Genomic DNA, 22,336 nt, shown 5'->3' with positions numbered 1-22,336 from the left:
TATACTTCATTCTCCCTGAAGTTCAATGACAATCTTACATCATCATTTGTCCTCTTGATCTTCCACTTTCCCCTATACATCTCTAAATCATTTTCACTCCTTCCTTGTAAATGTTACCAATATACCTCTCTTATCTTCTTCACAAACAACTTTATTTCATCATCCCATTACCTGTCCCCCTCCCGCCTTCAGCAAGCCACAAGTTTCACTCCACATGCGAGCACTGTTTCCCTATATACCTCTCATTCCTCACCCACTCCCCTAGCTTTGTTAGCTCTCACCTTTTATCATTTTTTTGCTCAATCTCTCCCAGTATCAAATACACAAGTCTCTTTTCCAAGCTCACTCTCTTCTCACCCATATCATTCTGTCTTCCAAAAACCTCATCTCCACTAGGTAATCATCAGACATCCCACCAGCTACCCCTCTTAGCACATTCACATCCAAGATTTTCTCTTCTGCTGATCCATCAATTAGTATGTAGCTCAATTATGCCTAATGACCATCATTCCTACTCACAAAAGTACAGTATACCTGTATATTTTTCCTCTTTTTAAACTAAGTATTCCAAATCACCACCACCTTTTTTTAGCACAACTCAACAAGCTTTTTACCATTTCCATTCATAACATTGAATACCCTATGCCCCTACATTATATCCTTAACTGCCACATTATTCTCCTTTGCATGTAAATCAACTATCACTAAAACATGGTCTCTTTCATCAAAACTGATGACATATTCACACGACTGCCCCCACAACACTAGCCTCTCATGACCTTTTTTTTCTTCTAATAATCTCCCATCTCTCACAATCCACTTTCATTGTTTACCACATCACTCTGGAGCTCACTTCCTTATACTCTTTCACACACTCTCACAACTCCTACATCAGCAGTATCGCTACCCCCTCCTTAGCTTTTGCCCTCACACCAACCCCTGACTTTACTCTCATGACATTTCCAAGACATTCTTCTCCTTTACCTTCAAGCTCTCTTTCACTCAGAACCAAAAGATCCATATTCCTTTCCTCAAACATGCCTAGCTCTCCTTTCTTCTCATCTTGGTTACAACCATACTTATTCAGTCACCCTAGCCTGGGCCTTCCGGGAGAATAAGCACCCCCTGCGTGGCTCCTTCTTCTGTGCCATCTTTTAGAAACAGAAAAACAGAAATGACAGAAGTGTTGGCTAATAAAATCAAACAGGCCATAAACAGTAAAACTTCATCACCTGTACAGAGTCTGCAGTTTAACTTTATTTTTTAGGGAAAAATATTTACTGTTTTCATGTTCATCCAATTTCTTTCATTTCATTTCATGTTACCTAATCACCCAAGAAACAATCACCTCACAACTGATACACAAGTAATTTAATTAACTTTTAAATTGATTGATTTTTTCTTTGTAATAAAGTGTATTATCAACAATGTTCTCTTTAACAGAATACAGGAAAAATGCTATTCATTTATTGGTAACCATAACTAAGACACTAGTTACCATAACTGCTGTAAAAAAAAATGTTATGTGGTTTCCATTCACACTCACCTTTCATTGACCATATACCTTTAACTGCTATTCATCTACTAATAATCATAACTGCAATCACTAATGTTGCCATGGACTTTCTTTTCACACTCACCTTGTACTGACCACGTACCTTTAGAGTATATGGCACAACCCAGGTTACAAGTGGTTGTTTTACAGAAATCTGCATTTTCAAGAATTTATTCAGGATCAATTCTTTACTTTCTGCATGCAAACCCACCAATGTACAAAATATCTTCCAAATTTTTCCAGATCTAAGAAAGTGGGAGTGGGAGTAATAATTACTTTTCTCATACACTTTTCTTACTACTTTGTGCATCAAGATAGCACTAGGAAACAATAAATGGCTTCATCTGCTCAATTACATTCTCTAAATGTCATGCATAATGCATTGAAACCAAAGTCCACTATCCACAATTAGGCTCAACAGACCTTTCTATGGTATCCGCTGTAAACTGCATCACTCCAGTTCACTCTATCCCTTGCACACCTCGCACCCTCCTGCAAGTTCAGGCCCTGAGCCCATACAGCATACTTCACTCCATCCTTCCCCTTCCCCCTCCTTCTTGGTATCCCCCTTTCACTCCATACTTCCCCTTCCCCCTCCTTCTTGGTATCCCCCTTTTCCTTGTGCCTTCCACTTCTGACATATATAACCTCTTAGTCATCCTTGCCTCACTCACCCTTTCCATATGGCCAAACCATTTCAGCAAACCCTCTTCAGCTCTCTCATAAATCTCTCATACAAACTCCTCTTACTACCATAACTCTCTCTTACCCTCTCATTTAACATTCAAACAATCCTTCTTACACCATAAGCTGTCCTCACAAATTTCATTTCTAACACATTAGCCTTATACTTTACATTTTTGTCTAAGTTCCACGCCTTACATCCATATAGCACTGACATAAATATTATACTAACAGAAATACCCATCTTCATCATTTAAAACAATGACCACTCGTTCCACACATTCTGTAATGCACCTAAGATCTCAGACCTTTGTAAAAGCCTGGTTTCTAAGCAACATAAAAGTTACTTAAACACAAAAAGTAAAATAAAAAAGACAGATGTAATAAATTAGTCTATTCTATTATACTTAATCGCCGTCTCCCATGTTAGTGAGGTAGCCCAAGGAAACATGTGAAAGAATGGCCAAACCCACCCACATACACAAGTATATACATAAACGCCCACACACGCACATATACATAGATATACATTTCAACATCTACATACAAAGACGTATACATATATACACATGTACATATTCATACTTGCTGCCTTCATCCATTCCCGTCGCCACCCCACCACACATCTTCAGGCCTCAATCACTCAAAATCTTTTTCACTCCATCCTTCCACCTCCAATATGGTCTCCCACTTCTCCTCGTTCCCTCTACATCTGACACATATATCCTCTTAGTCAATCTTTCCTTACTCATTCTCTCCATGTGACCAAACCATTTCAACACACCCTCTTCCCCTCTCTTAATCACACTCTTTTTATTACCACACATCTCCCTTACCCTTTCATTACTTAATCAATCAAACAACCTCACACCACATATTGTCCTCAAACATTTAATTTCCAACACATCCACAATCCTCCACACAACCCTATCTACAGACCATGCCTTGCAACCATATAACATTGTTAGAACTACTACTCCCTCAAACATACTAATTTTTGCTTTCCGAGATAAATTTCTTGCCTTTCACACATTCTTCAATGCTCCCAGAACCTTTGCCCCGACCCTGTGACTCACTTCCGCTTTCACAGTTCCATCTGCTACTAAATCCACTCCCAGATATCTAAAACACTTCACTTCCTCCGTTCAAACTTACCTCCCAATTAACTTGTCCCTCAACCCTACTGAACCTACTAACCTTGCTAGTATTCACATTTACTCTCAGCTTTCTTCTTTCACACACTTTATTGAACTCAGTCACCAACTTATGCAGTTTCTCACCCGAAGCAGCCACCAGCGCTATATCATCAGAGAACAACAACTTACTCACTCCCCAAGCCCTCTCATTCACAACAGACTGCATACTTGCCCCTCTCTCGAAAACTCTTGCATTCACCTCCCTAACAACACCATCCATACACAAACAACCATGGAGATGTCGCGTACCCCTGCCGCAAACCAACATTCACTGGAAACCAATCACTTTCCTCTCTCCCTACTCGTACACATACCTTACATCCTTGACAAAAACTTTTCACTGTTTCTAGCAACTTATCTCCCATACCATACACTCTTAATACCTTCCACAAAGCATCTCTATCAACACTATCATGTGCCTTCTCCAAATCCATAAATGCTACATACAAATCCATATGTTTTTCTAAGTACTTCTCAAGTACATTCTTCAAAGCAAACACCTGATCCACACATTCTCTACCACTTCTAAAACCACACTGCTCTTCCCCAGTCTGATGCTCTGTACATGCCTTCACCCCCTCAATCAATACCCTCCCATATAATTTCCCAGGAATACTCAACAAACTTATACCTCTGTAATACGAACACTCACCTTTATCCTCTTTGCCTTTGACAATGGTACTATGCATGCATTCTGCCAATCCTCAGGCACTTCACCATGAACCATATATACAGTAAATATCCTCACCAACCAGTTAACAACACAGTCACCCCCTTTTTTAATACATTCCACAGCAAAACCATCCAAATCTGCTGCCTTGCCAGGTTTCATCTTCTGCAAAGCTTTCACTACCTCTTCTCTGTTTAAAAAAAAACCATTCTCACTGACCCTCTCACTTCACACACCACCTCAATCAAAACACACTATATCTGCCACTCTATCAAAAAACCCATTCAACAAACCTTCAAAATACTTACTCTACCTCATTCTCACTTTACTACTGGTTATTACCTCTCCATTTGCCCCTTTCATCGATGTTCCCACTTGTCCTCTTGTCTTATGAACTTTATTTACCTCCTTCTAAAACATCATTTTATTCTCCCTAAAATCTAATGATACTCTCTCACCCCAACTCTCATTTGCCCTCTTTTTCACCTCTTGCACCTTTCTTTTGACCTCCTGCCTCTTTGTTTTATACATCTCCCAGTCATTTGCACTACTTCCCTGCAAAAATTGTCTAAATGCCTCTCTCTTCTCTTTCACTAACAATCTTACTTCACGTCACCACTCACTACCCTTTCTAATCTGCCCATCTCCCACCTTTCTCATGCCACAAGCATCTTTTGCACAAGCCATCACTGCTTCCCTAAATACATCCCATTCCTCCCCCATTCCCCTCACATCATTTACTCTCACCTTTTGCCATTCTGCACTCAATCTCTCCTGCTACAGGCTCACTTACTCTCGCTGCTCTCTCCACCCCAACATTCTCTCTTCTTTTCTGAAAACCTCTTCAAATCTTCACTTTTGCCTCGCTAATGCGGGAAACAGTGACAAAGTCTGTTGGGGATGAGAGAGCTTGGGAAGTGAGTCAGTTGTTGTTCGCTGATGATACAGCGCTGGTGGCTGATTCATGTGAGAAACTGCAGAAGCTGGTGACTGAGTTTGGTAAAGTGTGTGGAAGAAGAAAGTTAAGAGTAAATGTGAATAAGAGCAAGGTTATTAGGTACAGTAGGTTGAGGGTCAAGTCAATTGGGAGGTGAGTTTGAATGGAGAAAAACTGAAGGAAGTGAAGTGTTTTAGATATCTGGGAGTGGATCTGGCAGCGGATGGAACCATGGAAGCGGAAGTGGATCATAGGGTGGGGGAGGGGGCGAAAATTCTGGGGGCCTTGAAGAATGTGTGGAAGTCGAGAACATTATCTCGGAAAGCAAAAATGGGTATGTTTGAAGGAATAGTGGTTCCAACAATGTTGTATGGTTGCGAGGCGTGGGCTATGGATAGAGTTGTGCGCAGGAGGATGGATGTGCTGGAAATGAGATGTTTGAGGACAATGTGTGGTGTGAGGTGGTTTGATCGAGTGAGTAACGTAAGGGTAAGAGAGATGTGTGGAAATAAAAAGAGCGTGGTTGAGAGAGCAGAAGAGGGTGTTTTGAAGTGGTTTGGGCACATGGAGAGAATGAGTGAGGAAAGATTGACCAAGAGGATATATGTGTCGGAGGTGGAGGGAACGAGGAGAAGAGGGAGACCAAATTGGAGGTGGAAAGATGGAGTGAAAAAGATTTTGTGTGATCGGGGCCTGAACATGCAGGAGGGTGAAAGGAGGGCAAGGAATAGAGTGAATTGGAGCGATGTGGTATACCGGGGTTGACGTGCTGTCAGTGGATTGAATCAAGGCATGGGAAGCGTCTGGGGTAAACCATGGAAAGCTGTGTAGGTATGTATATTTGCGTGTGTGGACGTATGTATATATATGTGTATGGGGGGGTTGGGCCATTTCTTTCGTCTGTTTCCTTGCGCTACCTCGCAAACGCGGGAGACAGCGACAAAGTATAATAAAAAAAAAAAAAAATAAATGAATATTCCAAATAACCAGTCCTTTTTCAGCACACAAATCTACAAGCTCTTCACCATTTCCATTCACAACCTCTTCACCATTTCCATTCACAACACTGAACACTCCATGTACACCAATTATACTCTCAACTGCCACATTACTCACCTTTGCATTCAAATCAGCCTTCACTATAACCCAGTCTCATGCATCAAAGCTGCTAACACACACACTCAGCTGCTCCCAAAACACTTGTCTCTCATGATCTTTCTTTTTATGACCACATGCATAGGCACCAATAATCACCCATCTCTCTCCATCAACTTTCAGTTTTACCCATATCAATCTAGAGTTTACTTTCTTACACTTTACCATATACTCCTACACCTGCTTCAGGAGTAGTGCTACTCCTTCTTTTGCTCTTGTCCTCTCACCAACCTCTGACTGTACTCCCAAGACATTCCCAGACCACTCTTACCCTTTACCCTTGAGCTTCATTTCACTCAGAGCCAAAACATCCAGGTTCCTTTCCTCAAACATACCACCTATCTCTCCTTTTTTCTCATCTTGGTTACATCCACACACATTTAGACATCCCAATCTGAGCCTTCAAGGAGGATGAGCACTTCTCACATGACTCCTTCTTGTATTTCCTCTTTTAGATTAGAAAGTTACAATACAAGGAGGGGAGGGTTTCTAGCCCCCTGCCCCCTTTAGTCACCTTTTATGACACACACGAAAAACGTGGGAAATATTCTTGCATCTTGCTATAAATGACTGAGAATGTTAGGCTCTGGTTTCAGTGCCTTATCCATGTATCCAAGACATCTAGAGTGGATATGTGCAACTGTAGCCACTGTTCATTTGTTCCTGACAGTACTTCGACAGGCAGGAGAGACAAGTAGAAATAAAAGTAAATGTTTAAATGTGTCTGTAACTTTGTGAATCTGGAGTGCCCATAACAGGTTGGGTGTCAGAAAAGTCTGGATTGTCTTATTGAGTAAAACTTTGATTTGAATGGATCTGCTTTGTAAAGTCTTTTCCCTCACACAAATCAAGGAAAGGGCATAGCTACCCATGGATATTATTTTTTCCATATCTGATTGCTTTTTAGCATGTCAGCAAGGGAACACCAGGAATAGATTAAAAAAAAATCAAATTTACTCACATCCATTCTTCAATGACCATGTGTCATGCACCAAAACCACAGCTCCCTATCCACTACAGTCTCCATAGACCTTTCCATAGTTTCCTCTGACCACTTCATACGTCCCGGTTCAGTCCACTGACAGCATGTCCACTCCTGTATACCATATCATTCTACTTTACTTTATTTCATGTGTGTCCTTTACCCTCTTGTATGTTCTGGCCCTAATCACTCACAATCTTTTTCACTCCAACCTCCCATCTCCAATCTTGTTACCCCCTCCTACTTCTTCCCTCCAATTCTGATTGACAAAGTTTCTCAATAACTATGACCTGGCACATTTAAAAGACAGGTTTTTCACGCTCCAAAATTTGTAAATATTTTCCTTTTATCTCTTTTTTCCCTTTCATTAGCCTCTCTATATTTTGATTAAAGTTCAGCCTTGAAGAGGACTTTTATTAGTAACTGGAGCCTCAATTTTTATGACAAAATATTATATGAGAAAGATATGTAGTATGTTGAAATCATCAACTAATGCATGAATGAAAGAACACTAAAATGTTACATCCAAGTAGGACATATGGCAAATGACAATCTGGTTAAGATTCAGAGAAATATGGCTAAAGGTACAAAGGAAACTTTTGAAAAAGATGATAACATGCAGTAAGTAAATCTTTTAAGGGTGAAAGGTAATTCAAACGATAATGCAAAGGAATGCCTATAATTTTGAAGTAGAATCATTTTGTGCATAAGGCTGGAGGTATGAAGGAAGCTATCAGTCTCACTAGGTACAAGTTAGTATGCAAGGAGAAAAATAAAAAATATCAGAATGATAATTGAAACAGCTGTAACAATGAAAGTAGTCATAAGCTAGTAAGAATACTGACAAAGGAGATGAACATACACACTGAGACAACGGAGTAGGTAACACAATCAACATCAATGTAAGCAGATCACTGTAAGTATACATAAGATAAAACAATTAATGATATTGCTATTAAATGCATAAACTCTGCCCATATCATACACATGCAAACCCCTTATGTTACACTAACCTGATTGGGTACTACTTGTGACGGTAGCTGTGCTAGGGCTGCCAAAACTGAACCCTCCAGTTGTAGGTGTACTCATGGGTACCGAAAAGAAACTTTTAGTCACAGTTGCAGTAGTTGAAGTTTGGGGTTGACCAAAGCTGAAACCACTACTAGTTGTATTAGTTCCTGGGAATAAAATTGAACACCTGTAAAAATTCAAGCACATACCAATAACGCTTCGACAACCTACGTATCTATACATCATATATACTGGCATTTTGTCCACAAACATACAATTTCTCCTTGTCACATGTAACACTTGACAACACTTTACACATGCAGCTCATTCTTCATAACTCTTGATTTTCCAGCGGTGAGCACTATGCACTAGCCCTGCCTTTTGGCAAAATGGTACGAGCAGTAGATAGAAGTAGGTAGGAACATTTAGGCACAATCATTATGTAGAAACATTAGGTAGAAGAAACTGGTAGGAACAATAGACAGTAGTAGTCATTAAGAACATTTGAGAGGAGCTTCTGCAAAAACTGCACTAGGGTGAGGCATACAGGCTAAGATGTGGCACTGGAGTTCTTTAGTTATGAAGTTATGAATGGTAGGAGCAGTAGATAGAATAAGTAGGTAGGAACATTCATGCACAATTATTAAGTAGAAACATTAGGTAGAAGCAGTAGGTGGGAGCAAGAGATACAAGCAGTCATTAAGAACATTTGATATGAGCTTCTGCAAACACTGCACTAGGGTGAGGCACTACAGGCTAAGAAATGGCACTAGAGTTCTTTAGTTATAAAGACTCTGTTGCCATCGGCATCCCTTTGAGGGAGTTCCAACTGGAACAGGTGTGAGAGATAGACAGATATCATATATGCCACATCCCTATATGCAAAGCAGGAAGAATCATGTAAAACTTTCACACAACCTGGTCTCAGTACATTTCTGCAGATTCCTCTATTGTTCTCTTTTCTGACACCCCTACTCCCTTAATCCATCCCTCTATCCCACCTCTGGCATTTCTCTGTGTCTAATTTCATTAACTTCACCCAAAATACATACCAGGAATAAGTACTGAAACCTTTATGAGAAAACTAGACAAATGGCTAAATCTCCTGGAGTAAAAAAATTCTGATCAGTCTTCAGGTGAGGTAAATGCCTTTCACTCCTAAATAACCACCTACTAATACACCCTCCCTGCCAGGAGAGCCTAGAACAGGGGTAGTGAACTGAGGGTAATTCCCTAAAGACGCTGGCCATCTTTGAAGGTTACATAGCTTTTAACTGCTGTACGGGGATATTCCAGTAATAAATTTACCAGGCAAATTTACCAGGCAAACTGAGTTCCTTGGCCGGTGAGAAATTAACATGCTGGAAGCAGACTTTCTGGTTTCTAGAACTGCAACCTTCTTGTAAAAGGCAGGGGAAAAATACTAACTTCACTCTGACAACTCTGAAAGAACTTATCCCATGTATAATTTGTTTATGGATTGGGTGTTGAGGGAGGTAAATGTGAGTCTTGGAAAGAGGGGCAAGTATGTGTACCGTCTTTAGGAGATGAGAGGGCCTGAGAAGTGAATCAGTTTTTGTTTGCTGATGATACAGCTCAGGGGACAGATTTGAGTGAGAATGTGCAGAAGTTGGGTGACAGTTTGAAAGTATGTGTGAAAGGAGGAAGTTGAAAGTAAATAAGCAAGTTTGGGGGTGAGTCTGAATTTAGAAAACTTAGAGGAAATGAAATCTTTAAGACACTTTAGAGTGGGATGGCAGCGAATGGAACCATGGAAGCAGAAGTGAGTCATAGGGTTGTTTGGAAGGCAAAGTTTCCAGAAGCACTGAAAAATGTGTGTACAGCCAGAACATTAGCCGAGAGTGTAGTAGTCCCAATATTATCACTGGGAAGTGCAGTATTCCATTATAGATAAGACTGTACGGAAGAGGGCAGATGTGTTGGAAATGAAATGTTTAAGGACAATATGTAGTGTGAGGTAGTTAGACCCAGTAAATAATGAAAAGGTGAACGAATTCTGGTAATTAAAAGATTGTAGTTGAGAAAGCTGAAGAGGGTGTGCTGAAATGGTTTGGACTTAGGGAGAAAACATGAGAAGAAAGATTAACAAAGAGGATATACAGTAAATGTCAGAAGTGGATGAAACAAGGTGAGCAGGGAGATCAAATTAGAGATGGAGGGATAGAGTGAAAAATATTTTGAGTGATAGGGGCCTGAACATGCTGGAGGGTGAAAGGCTTACAAGGAACAGAGTGAACAGTAACGATGCATTATACTGAGGTCACCTTGCTGTCAATGGACTGAACCAGGACATGTGAAATATCTGTAGTAAACCATGGAAAGGTCTGTGGAGCCTGGTTATGGATAGGGAGCTGTAGTTTTGATATGACAGCTAGAGACTGGATGTGAGAGTATGTCACCTTTCTTTGTTCGTTCCTGGTGCTACATCACTAACATGGGAAACAGACATCAAGTATAAAAGAAAATATATATTTCATTCTTTCTTTAATCTTACTTAATTGCCATTCCCATATTAATGTGGAAAAACCAGGAATAGACAAAGAAAGACAACAAACACTCGTATCCATTCTCTATCTGTCATGTGTAATGCAGCAAAACCATATCTATCCTCAACCAGGCACCACAGACCTTTCCATAGTTTATGCAAATGCTTCACATGCCCTGGATCACCACTAGTAGCACATAGACACCTGTATACCACATTGATCTAATTAACTCTGTCCCATGCATGCTTTTTGCCCTCCTAAATGTTCAGGCACTGATCGCTCAAAATCTTTTTCACTCCATCTTTCCATCTCCAATTTGATCTTCCCATTCTCCTTGTTCCCTCTACTTCTGACACATACATTTTCTTTGTCAACCTTTTTTCATTAATCTTTTCCATATGTCCAAACCATTTCAGCATACCCTCTCCAGCTCTCTCAACCACACTCTTTTATTCTCTCACTTCTCTCTTACCCTTTCATTACATACTCAATCAAACCAACTCATACCACATATTATCCTCAAATATTTCATTTCCGACTCATCCACCCTCCTCCACACAGCCTTACTTATAGCCAATGCCTCGCATCCACAGAATATTGTTGGGACTACTATACCTTCTAACATACCCATTTTCACACTTCAAGATTACATTCTCTCTCCACATGCTCTTCAGTGCTCCCAGAACATTTGCCTCCTCACGCATCCTATGACTCACTTCCACTTCCATGGTTCCATTCACTGTCATATTCACTCCCATGTATCTAAAACAATTTACTTCCTTCAAGTTTTCTCCAATCAAACTCTCAACTCAACTAACCCTCCCTCAACCCTGCTAAACCTAATGACCTTGCTTTTATGCACATTTACTCTCAAATTCCTCCTTTCATGCACTCTTCCATGTTTAGTCACCCATCTTCTGCAGTTTCTCACTAGAATATACCAGCAGGGCTGTATCATCACCAAACAACATGCGACTCACTCCCAGGCCAGCCCCTCTCATCCACTAAAGACTGCAAATTCACTTCTCTTTATGAGACTCTTGCATCTATGTCCCTCACCATCCCATACATCAACAAATTAAACAACCATGGTGACAACACATCCCTGCTGCAGACCTACCTTCACATGGAACCATTAACTCTCCCCTCTTCCTACTCTTACACATGCCTTACACCCTTCATAAAAGCTACTCAATGATTGTAGCAGCTTCCTTGCAAACAAAATATACTTAAGACCTTCCACTAAGAATCTCTATCAACTCCATCATATGCTTTCTCCATATCAATAAATGCTACAAAAAAATCTGTCTGCTTCTCTTACTATTTCTTAAACAAATTCTTTATAGCAAACACCTGATCCACACATCTACTACTTCTGAAGCCACACTGCTCCTCCCCAATCTGATGCTCTACAAATACCTTCACCCTCTCAATCACAACCCTCCAATACAACTTACTAGGTGCATTGAACATACTTATACCTCTGTAGTTTGAACACACACATTTATCCCCCTTGTCTTTATACAATGGCACCATACATGCACTCTGCCAGTCTTCGAGCACCCACATAATCCAAACATTCACTGAAAATAACTAACCAATCTAAAAACACAGTCAACCCCCTTTCTTTATAAATTCAACTGCAATACCATCCACTTCAGCCATCTTGCCACATTTCACTAAATCACTCTCCATGACTCTCGCTTTGCATACCACTCCAAACCAAATAACCTTCCACTGTCAACCTATCATTAAACACATTCAGCAGTCCTTCAAAATACACACTCAATCTCCTCATTTCATTAATGCCTGTTAACACTTCCCCATTTGCCCCCTTCACCAATGTTCCTATTTGTTATCACATGTTTTGCATATCATTTACCCCCTTCCAAAACATCTTATTCTCCTTAAAGTTTTCTGATACTCACTCATCCCAACTCTCATTTGCTATCTTTTCCAACCTCTGCACCTTCCTCTTGACCTTCTGTCACTTTCTCTTATACATTCCCTAAATCATTTGCACTCCTTCCCTGTCAGGACCACCAAAATGCCTCTCTCTTCTCTTTCATTAAAAACTGTCATCCCATCCTATCCCAACACTCACTGCACTTTCTAATCTGCCTAGCTTGCACCTTTTGCATATGCATCTCCATCATGCCTGCTTTGCTTCCCTAAATGCCTTCCATTCCTCACCCACTTTCATTCCCTTGTTTACTCTCAACTTTTGCCATATAACACTTAATCTGTCCAGGCATTTCTCCACAAAAGTCTCTTTTCCAAGTTCAGTTACTCTCACCACTCTCTTATCAATACTGTTTCCTCTTTCCCTAAAACCTCCACAAATCTTCATCCTAGCCTCCACAAGAACATAATCAGATATCCCACCAACTGCTCCTCATTGTATATCTACATTCATAAGTCTCTTTACATGCCTATCAATCAATATGTAATCCAATAATGCCTACTAACCATCTTTTTAAACCAAGTATTCTCAATCACCAGTCCGTTTTTCAGCACAGCACTCCACAAGCTGTTCACCATTTTCATTAATTATAATGAATATTCTATGCTCCCCAATTATACTTTCAACAGCCACATTAATCACCTCTGCATTCAAATCACCTAGCACTAAAGCTTGGTCTCTTATATCAACACTTCTGACACATTAACTCAGCTGCTCCATAAACACTTGCCTTTTATAATCTTTCTTCCTAAGGCCAGGTGCATAAGCACTAATGATCACCACTCTCTCACCATCCATTTCTAACTTTACCCAAAGTGGTCTAGAATTCACTTCCTTACACTCTCACAACTGCTTTATATATATACATACATATGTATATTTTTTTATTATCATTATTAAACTTTGTCGCTGTCTCCCGCGTTTGCGAGGTAGCGTAAGGAAACAGACGAAAGAAATGGCCCAACCCCCCCCCCATACACATGTATATACATACGTCCACACACGCAAATATACATACCTACACAGCTTTCCATGGTTTACCCCAGACGCTTCACATGCCTTGATTCAATCCACTGACAGCACGTCAACCCCGGTATACCACATCGCTCCAATTCACTCTATTCCTTGCCCTCCTTTCACCCTCCTGCATGTTCAGGCCCCGATCACACAAAATCTTTTTCACTCCATCTTTCCACCTCCAATTTGCTCTCCCTCTTCTCCTCGTTCCCTCTACCTCCGACACATATATCCTCTTGGTCAATCTTTCCTCACTCATTCTCTCCATGTGCCCAAACCACTTCAAAACACCCTCTTCTGCTCTCTCAACCACGCTCTTTTTATTTCCACACATCTCTCTTACCCTTACGTTACTCACTCGATCAAACCACCTCACACCACACATTGTCCTCAAACATCTCATTTCCAGCACATCCATCCTCCTGCGCACAACTCTATCCATAGCCCACGCCTCGCAACCATACAACATTGTTGGAACCACTATTCCTTCAAACATACCCATTTTTGCTTTCCGAGATAATGTTCTCGACTTCCACACATTCTTCAAGGCCCCCAGAATTTTCGCCCCCTCCCCCACCCTATGATCCACTTCCGCTTCCATGGTTCCATCCGCTGCCAGATCCACTCCCAGATATCTAAAACACTTCACTTCCTCCAGTTTTTCTCCATTCAAACTCACCTCCCAATTGACTTGACCCTCAACCCTACTGTACCTAATAACCTTGCTCTTATTCACATTTACTCTTAACTTTCTTCTTTCACACACTTTACCAAACTCAGTCACCAGCTTCTGCAGTTTCTCACATGAATCAGCCACCAGCGCTGTATCATCAGCGAACAACAACTGACTCACTTCCCAAGCTCTCTCATCCCCAACAGACTTCATACTTGCCCCTCTTTCCAAAACTCTTGCATTTACCTCCCTAACAACCCCATCCATAAACAAATTAAACAACCATGGAGACATCACACACCCCTGCCGCAAATCTACATTCACTGAGAACCAATCACTTTCCTCTCTTCCTACACGTACACATGCCTTACATCCTCGATAAAAACTTTTCACTGCTTCTAACAACTTTCCTCCCACACCATATATTCTTAATACCTTCCACAGAGCATCTCTATCAACTCTATCATATGCCTTCTCCAGATCCATAAATGCTACATACAAATCCATTTGCTTTTCTAAGTATTTCTCACATACATTCTTCAAAGCAAACACCTGATCCACACATCCTCTACCACTTCTGAAACCACACTGCTCTTCCCCAATCTGATGCTCTGTACATGCCTTCACCCTCTCAATCAATACCCTCCCATATAATTTACCAGGAATACTCAACAAACTTATACCTCTGTAATTTGAGCACTCACTCTTATCCCCTTTGCCTTTGTACAATGGCACTATGCATGCATTCCGCCAATCCTCAGGCACCTCACCATGAGTCATACATACATTAAATAACCTTACCAACCAGTCAACAATACAGTCACCCCCTTTTTTAATAAATTCCACTGCAATACCATCCAAACCTGCTGCCTTGCAGGCTTTCATCTTCCGCAAAGCTTTCACTACCTCTTCTCTGTTTACCAAATCATTTTCCCTAACCCTCTCACTTTGCACACCACCTCGACCAAAACACCCTATATCTGCCACTCTATCATCAAACACATTCAACAAACCTTCAAAATACTCACTCCATCTCCTTCTCACATCACCACTACTTGTTTTCACCTCCCCATTTGCGCCCTTCACTGAAGTTCCCATTTGCTCCCTTGTCTTACGCACTTCCAGAACATCTTTTTATTCTCCCTAAAATTTAATGATACTCTCTCACCCCAACTCTCATTTGCCCTTTTTTTCACCTCTTGCACTTTTCTCTTGACCTCCTGTCTCTTTCTTTTATACATCTCCCACTCAATTTGCATTTTTATATATACATATGTATATATAAAATAAATATAAAACAAAGTATAATAAAATAAATAATAAATAAACATATGTATTTTTTTCCTATGTATTCACTATTTCCCGTGTTAGCGAGGTAGTGTCAAGAAAAGATGACTGAGCCTTAGAGGGAAAATCCTTACTTGGCCCCTTTCTCTGTTCCTTCTTTTGGAAAAGCAAAAACTGGAGATGAGGAATTCCAGCCCCCAGCTCCTGTACCTTTAAGTCACCTTCTACAACACGCAGGGAATAAATGGGAAGCATCCTTTCTCCCCTGTCCCTAGAGATTGAGTGTAGAATGGCAAAATTTAAGAGCACATGATGTGAGGGAAGTGGGTGAGGACTGAGATGTAATTAGGGAAGCAGTGACGGGATGTGCATGTGATGTACGAGGCATGAGAAATGCAGGAGGTGCACAGATTAGAAAAGGCAGTCAGTGGTGGGATGTGTTTGATGATAGAGTGGCAGATGTAGAGTGTTTTGGTTCGGATAGTGTGCAAAGTGAGAGGGTCAGAAAGAATGGTTTGATCAAGAAAGAAGACATACTGAGAGCTTTGCAGAAGATGAAATCAAGCATGGCAGTAGGTTTGGATGGTACTGCCGTAGAATATATTAAGAAAGAGGGTGACTGTGTTGTTGATTGGTTGGCAAGGATATTCAATTAATGCATTGATCATGGTGAAGTGCCTGAGGATTGGCAGAATGCATGCATAGTGCCACTGTACAAAGACAAAGGGAACAAAGGGGAGTGTTCAAATTACAGAGGCATAAGTTTTTTAGTATTCTTGGGAAATTGTATGGGAGGGTATTGATTGAGAGGGTAAAGGCATGTCCAGAGCATCAGACTGGGGAAGAACAGTATGGTTTCAGAAGTGGTAGAGGATATGTGGATCAGGTGTTTGCTTGAAGAATGTGTGTGACATACTTAGAAAAGCATATGGATTTGTATGTAGCATTTATGGATCTGGAGAAGGCATATGATACGGTTGATAGAGAGTATATGGTGTGGGAGGTAAGCTGCCAGAAGCAGTGAAAAGTTTTTACTGAGGATGTAAGGCATGTGTACAAGTAGGAAGAAAGGAAAGTGACTGGTTCTAAGTGACGGTCAGTCTGCAGCAGGGGTGTGTGATGCCCCCATGGTTGTTTAACTTGTTTATGGATGGGGTGATTAGGGAGGTAAATGCAAGACTTTTGGAGAGAGGGGCAAGTATGCAGTCTTGTGAGGCTGAGAGGGCCTGGGAAGTTTAAAAGTTGTTTGGTGATGATACAGCTCTGGTGGCTGATTCAAGTAGGAAACTACAGAGGTTGGTGACTGAGTTTGTGAAAGGAGAAAGTTGATAGTAAATGTCAATAAGAGCAAGGTTATGAAGTTCAGTTGGGTTGAGGGACAAGTAACAGGGTGGGGGAGGGGACAAAGGTTCTAGGAGCAATGAAGAATGTGTGGAAGGTGAAAATGTTATCTCGGAGAGCAAAAATGGGTATGTTTGAAGGAACAGTAGTTCCAACATTATATGGTTGTGAGGCATGGGTTATGGACAGGGTTGAATGTGTTGGAAATTAAATGTTTGAGGACAATATGTGGTATAAGGTGGCTTGATCAGGTAAGTAATGAAAGAGTAAGAGAGATGTGTGGTAATGAAAAGAGTGTGGTTGAGAGAGCAGAACAGGGTGTGTTGAAATTATATGGACATAGGGAGAGAATGTGTGAGGAAAGATTTACAAAGATTGACCATGTGTCAGAGATAAAGGGAAAAAGAAGCAGGGGACCAAATTGGAGGTGGAAGAAGATAGTGAAAAAGATTTTAAACAACTGGAGCCTCAACATACAGGAAGGTGAGAGGCATGCATGGAATAGAGTGAATTGGAACAATGTGGTATACTGAGGTCGACGTGCTGTTAATGGACTGAACCAGGGCATGTGAAATATCTGGGACAAAACATGGAAAGGCCTGTGGGGCCTGGATGTGGATAGGGAGCTGTGGTTTTGGGGCATTACACATGACAGTTATCATTATACTTGACTGCCATTTCACATCTCAAAGAGGTAGTGCCAAGAAACAGACAAAGAACAGCCCATCCACTCATATGCATATATATATATACATAAACACCCATACACACATATACATGTACATATCAACATATACACAGACATATCCATATATAAACAAGTACACATTCATACTAGCTTGCCTTCATCCATTCCTGCCATTACCCACCCCACAGGAAACAGCATCACTACCCCCGCTTCAGCAAGGCAGCACCAGGAAAACAGACAAATATACAGTGCCAGGGGAAAACTGACATGCCCTACTTACAGTGTCACATTTCATATAAAAATATCAATAAACAAGATAAAGCAAGTACCCCCCCCATACTACATATGACATCCCTTGGCCTTAATTCAATCCTGAAGGCATTTGGGAACAGATGCTGCAAGATGCTGAAGGTATGCAAGGTCAAGGTTGTCCCAGATATCCTGAATGGCGGCCTGGAACTTAGGAATGCTGGAAGTATCCCAACCATACAACTGTGGCTTTATAATCAACCATAAGTTCGCAACAGAGTTAAAGTCAGGTGAGTTGCCAGGCCAGTCCTAAATGCAAGTCACACCACAAAATGCAAACCAGTCACGTATTAGCTTACCAGTGTGGCATGGTGTACCACCTTACATAAAAATATTACAACAAGTCTTCTCAAAAGTCAGGTAATTCATCACAAAACAGCTCCAGGTATCAATTCTGATTCATAGTCACATTTCGAGGTAAAAACACAAGACTTCCAACACCATTATACACAAAAGCTCTCCAAACCATAAGTGAGTCTGGAAATTTTACAGTTGCTTGAATGTACATTGGGTTGTAAAGGGTCACTACTTGGACTCCAGTACACTTTGCCTCTAGAGCTGCCTGTAACATCAAATGTAGCATCACCAGACCACACTTTCTTCCACTTTTCATTGTCCCACTGCAAATATCTCTTGGCAAATGCAAGTATATTCTTGCACTGGCGGTCTGCCAGAAGCGGTTTCTTGGAGTGTCAGAAGCGGTTTCTTGGAAGGCACACACCTCTTGAATTTCAAGTCATCATGAAGCCAGCTATGAATAGTAGGTACAAACACATGACCAAGTAGCCTAAGGTTGTCTTCCTTTAATTGTCATGCTGAAATACATGGATTCTTGTCTACCTGACATTAGATAATCTTCAGAGTGAGTTGGAAAGTGATATGAGGTCATCCAAGCCATTTCTTCTAGGTAGGAAGTCAATGCCATCATTGTCTACAAAGCGCTTTGTCCATCACATGTACGAGTAACTTTTTTCCGTCTACTTCCTGGACACCATCCACTACAAAAGCCAATTCAAAATGACCTCTCATTTCCAAAATGAGATTTCCAAACTAAAGACACTTAACACCTACTCCTTCATCTTTCTGTGCTCACATCACACACACAAGCACCCATCATTAGACCTCCTGACCTACAGTCCTGCCTCTTGGATATGGACAATTCCTTAGTACTGCAAGGAATCATCCTACTTATACAGTACAGTGGATAGAAATCAATATGAACGTTCACTACATCTACAAGTATGCTAAAATGCTTCTAGAATAAGTAGATAAAATACATAATTGAGAAAACAGTAATTTTCTATAATGTAAACAGGACACTCACCAGCCATTTCTAAGTTCAATCAAACCACTTCCTCTTGCTGTAGCAGACTATTATGCTCCAAAATTTACCACAATAATCTAAAAACCTGTGGTATACCTGTAAAAGAAAAAGTAAATACAATAAACTAATAATAGTACAGGTACACCACCGAATTTCTGGCAACTGAAATTACCGCGGCCACCAGACTAGTTTACTGGGCGGCCGCAGTTGGCGTTGTGTGTGGGGCACATTTATTTACATTCTTTGCAATGCACTTGTTGGTGGTGATACCACAATTCTGTGAGATTCTTAGCTTATTTTGCTTAAATTTTACCCTAGCTATGGCTTCTAAGATATATGAGAGTGTCAGTCATGGTGTCAAAGGTAAACAACAGTCCATATCGATACAAGATAAAGTAGAACTGTTGAAAAAATGGGCCTTGGGGTTTAGGAGCATAAGCTGTGTGACATCTACATTATTGGTTCATCAACTGTTTATGATATAAAGAAGCAAAAGGAGAAAATATTGAAATTCTATGCAGACAGTAATTACAAGAAGCAAATGACGATTAAAAAACTATGAAAGATGGTAAGAATACTGAGCACGACTGAGTGATGATGGAATGGTTTCAACAGCGTCGGAGTGATGGAGTGGACTTGTCAGGTAGCATGATAATGGACCAGGCTAAGTTGTTCCATAAAGAAATTAGATTACAGCATTTAATATTTGTTTAATTCAAATTTCTAGCAGTCCATGGTATACTTTAGTCACATGGGAGATGTATAATTAGTAGGTTAGAGGTGTGTTGATAGATTATTATTATGCAACCACGGTGGGTAAGGCAAAATGGTTAATCCAGCAATGCTTTGGAACTGGAAAATCAGTTGTGTATCTGTAATGACAAATATTAATGATAACAATTACTATGTTTTTTCTTATCAAACTTTGTCGCTGTCCCCCACGTTAGCAAGGTAGCACAAGGAAACAGACAAAAAAATGGCCCAACCCACCCACATACACATGTATATACATACACGTCCACACATGCACATATACATACCTATACATTTCAACGTATACATATATACACATGCACATAATTAATACTTAATGCCCTTATTCAATTCCCGTCACCACCCCACCACACATGAAATGACACCCCCGCATGCACCCCAGGAAGAGCTAGGAAAAGACAACAAAGGCCACATTCGTACTCACTCAGTCTCTAGCTGTCATGTCTAATGCACCGAACCCACAGCTTCCTTTCCACATCCAGGCCCCACAAAACTTTCCATGGTTTACCCCAGACCCTTCACATGCCCTGGGTCAATCCATTGACAGCACGTCGACCCTGGTATACCACATAATTCTAATTAACTCCATTCCTTGCAAGCCTTTCACCCTCCTGTATGTTCAGGCCCCAATTGCTCAAAAATCTTTTTCACTCCATCCTTCTACCTCCAATTTGGTCTCCCACTTCTCCTTGTTCCCTCCACCTCTGACACATATATCCTCCTTGTCAATCTTTCCTCACTCATTCTCTCCATGTGACCAAACCATTTCAATGTACCCTCTTCTGCTCTCTCAACCACACTCTTTTTATTACCACACAACTCTCTTACCCTTTCATTACTTACTCGATCAAACACTCACCACATATCGTCCTCAAACATCTCATTTCCAACACATTCACCCTCCTCCACACAACCCTATCTATAGCCCACACCTCACAACCATGTAACATTGTTGGAACCCCTATTCCTTCAAAAATACCCATTTTTGCTTTCCGAGATAATGTTCTCGCCTACCACATATTCTTCAACACTCCCTTCCCCACCCTGTGGCTCACTTCTGCTTCCATGGTTCAATTCGCTGCCAAATCCACTCCCAAATATCTAAAACACTTCACTTCCACCAGTTTATCTCCATTCAAACTTACTTCCCAATTGACTTGTCCCTCAATCCTGCTGTACTTAATTACCTTGCTCTTATTCACATTTACTCTCAGCTTTCTTCTTTCACACACTTCACCAAACTTAGTCACCAGCTTCTGCAGTTTCTCACCCAAATCAGCTACCAGTGCTGTATCATCAGCGAACAACAACTGACTCACTTCCCAAGCTCTCTCATCCACAACAAACTGCATACTTGCTCCTCTCTCCAAAACTCTTGCATACACCTCCCTAACAACGCCATCCATAAACAAATTGAACAACCATGGAGACATCATGCACCCCTGCCGCAAACCGACATTCACTGAGAACCAGTCACTCTCCTCTCTTCCCACCAGTACACATGCCTTTCATCCTCAATAAAAACTTTTCATTGCTTCTAGCAACTTGCCTCTCACAGAATATACTCTTAATACCTTCCACAGAGCATCTCTATCAACTCTTATCATATGCCTTCTCCAGATCCATAAATGCTACATACAAATACATTTGTTTTTCTTAGTACTTCTCACATACATTTTTCAAAGCAAACATCCACACATCCTCTACCACTTCTAAAACCACATTGCTCCTCCCCAATCTGATGCTGTGTACATGCCTTCACCCTCTCTAAAAATACCCTCCTATATAATTTCCCAGGAATACTCAACAAACTTATACCTCTGTAATTTGAACACTCACCTTTATCCCCTTTACTACAATAATAATAATAATAATAATCATTATTAGGGATAGGGTAGAAAAATACTTCCCGCGCATTCCTCACATGTCATAGAAGGTGACTAAAGGGGATGGGAGCGCTAGAAACCCCTCCCTCCTTGTATTCTTCCTTTCTAAAAGGGGAAACAAAAGATGAGCTTGGAAAGGATATAGGGTGTTTTGGTTGAAGTGGTGTGCGAAGTGAGAGGGTTAGGGAGAATGATTTGGTAAACAGATAAGAAGTAGAAAAAGCTTTGCGGAAGATGAAAGCCGGCTAGGCAGTGGGTTTGGATGGTACTGCAGGGGAATTTATTAAAAAAGGGGGTGACTGTGTTGTTGACTGATTGGTAAGGATACTTAATGTATGTATGACTCATGGTGAGGTGCCTGAGGCTTGGCGGAATGC

At 40.8% G+C, this 22,336-nt stretch overlaps 1 protein-coding gene across 7 annotated transcripts in view; it reads right to left on the bottom strand.

Moving 5' to 3' along the window:
- LOC139766293 (uncharacterized) overlaps positions 1-22,336 on the bottom strand; it is a 540,727-nt gene that overhangs the window by 468,132 nt on the left and 50,259 nt on the right. For all 7 annotated transcript variants that reach the window (XR_011716836.1, XR_011716837.1, XM_071694755.1 and 4 more), the window contains exons 2-3: positions 19,300-19,395; positions 8,193-8,357 (exon numbers count right to left, since the gene is read on the bottom strand). Coding sequence is in view for 5 of the 7 variants with exons in the window: in XM_071694755.1 (XP_071550856.1) it covers positions 8,193-8,357; positions 19,300-19,306 (172 nt within the window). In the remaining 2 variants the exon portion in view is untranslated. The remainder of the gene's footprint in view (positions 1-8,192; positions 8,358-19,299; positions 19,396-22,336) is intronic.

The sequence above is a fragment of the Panulirus ornatus genome, chromosome 4 (assembly GCF_036320965.1).
Source record: "Panulirus ornatus isolate Po-2019 chromosome 4, ASM3632096v1, whole genome shotgun sequence".
Lineage (NCBI taxonomy): Eukaryota > Metazoa > Arthropoda > Malacostraca > Decapoda > Palinuridae > Panulirus > Panulirus ornatus.
The sequence above is the reverse complement of the archived record's forward strand: the minus strand, read 5'-3'. Positions and strand labels throughout refer to the sequence as shown.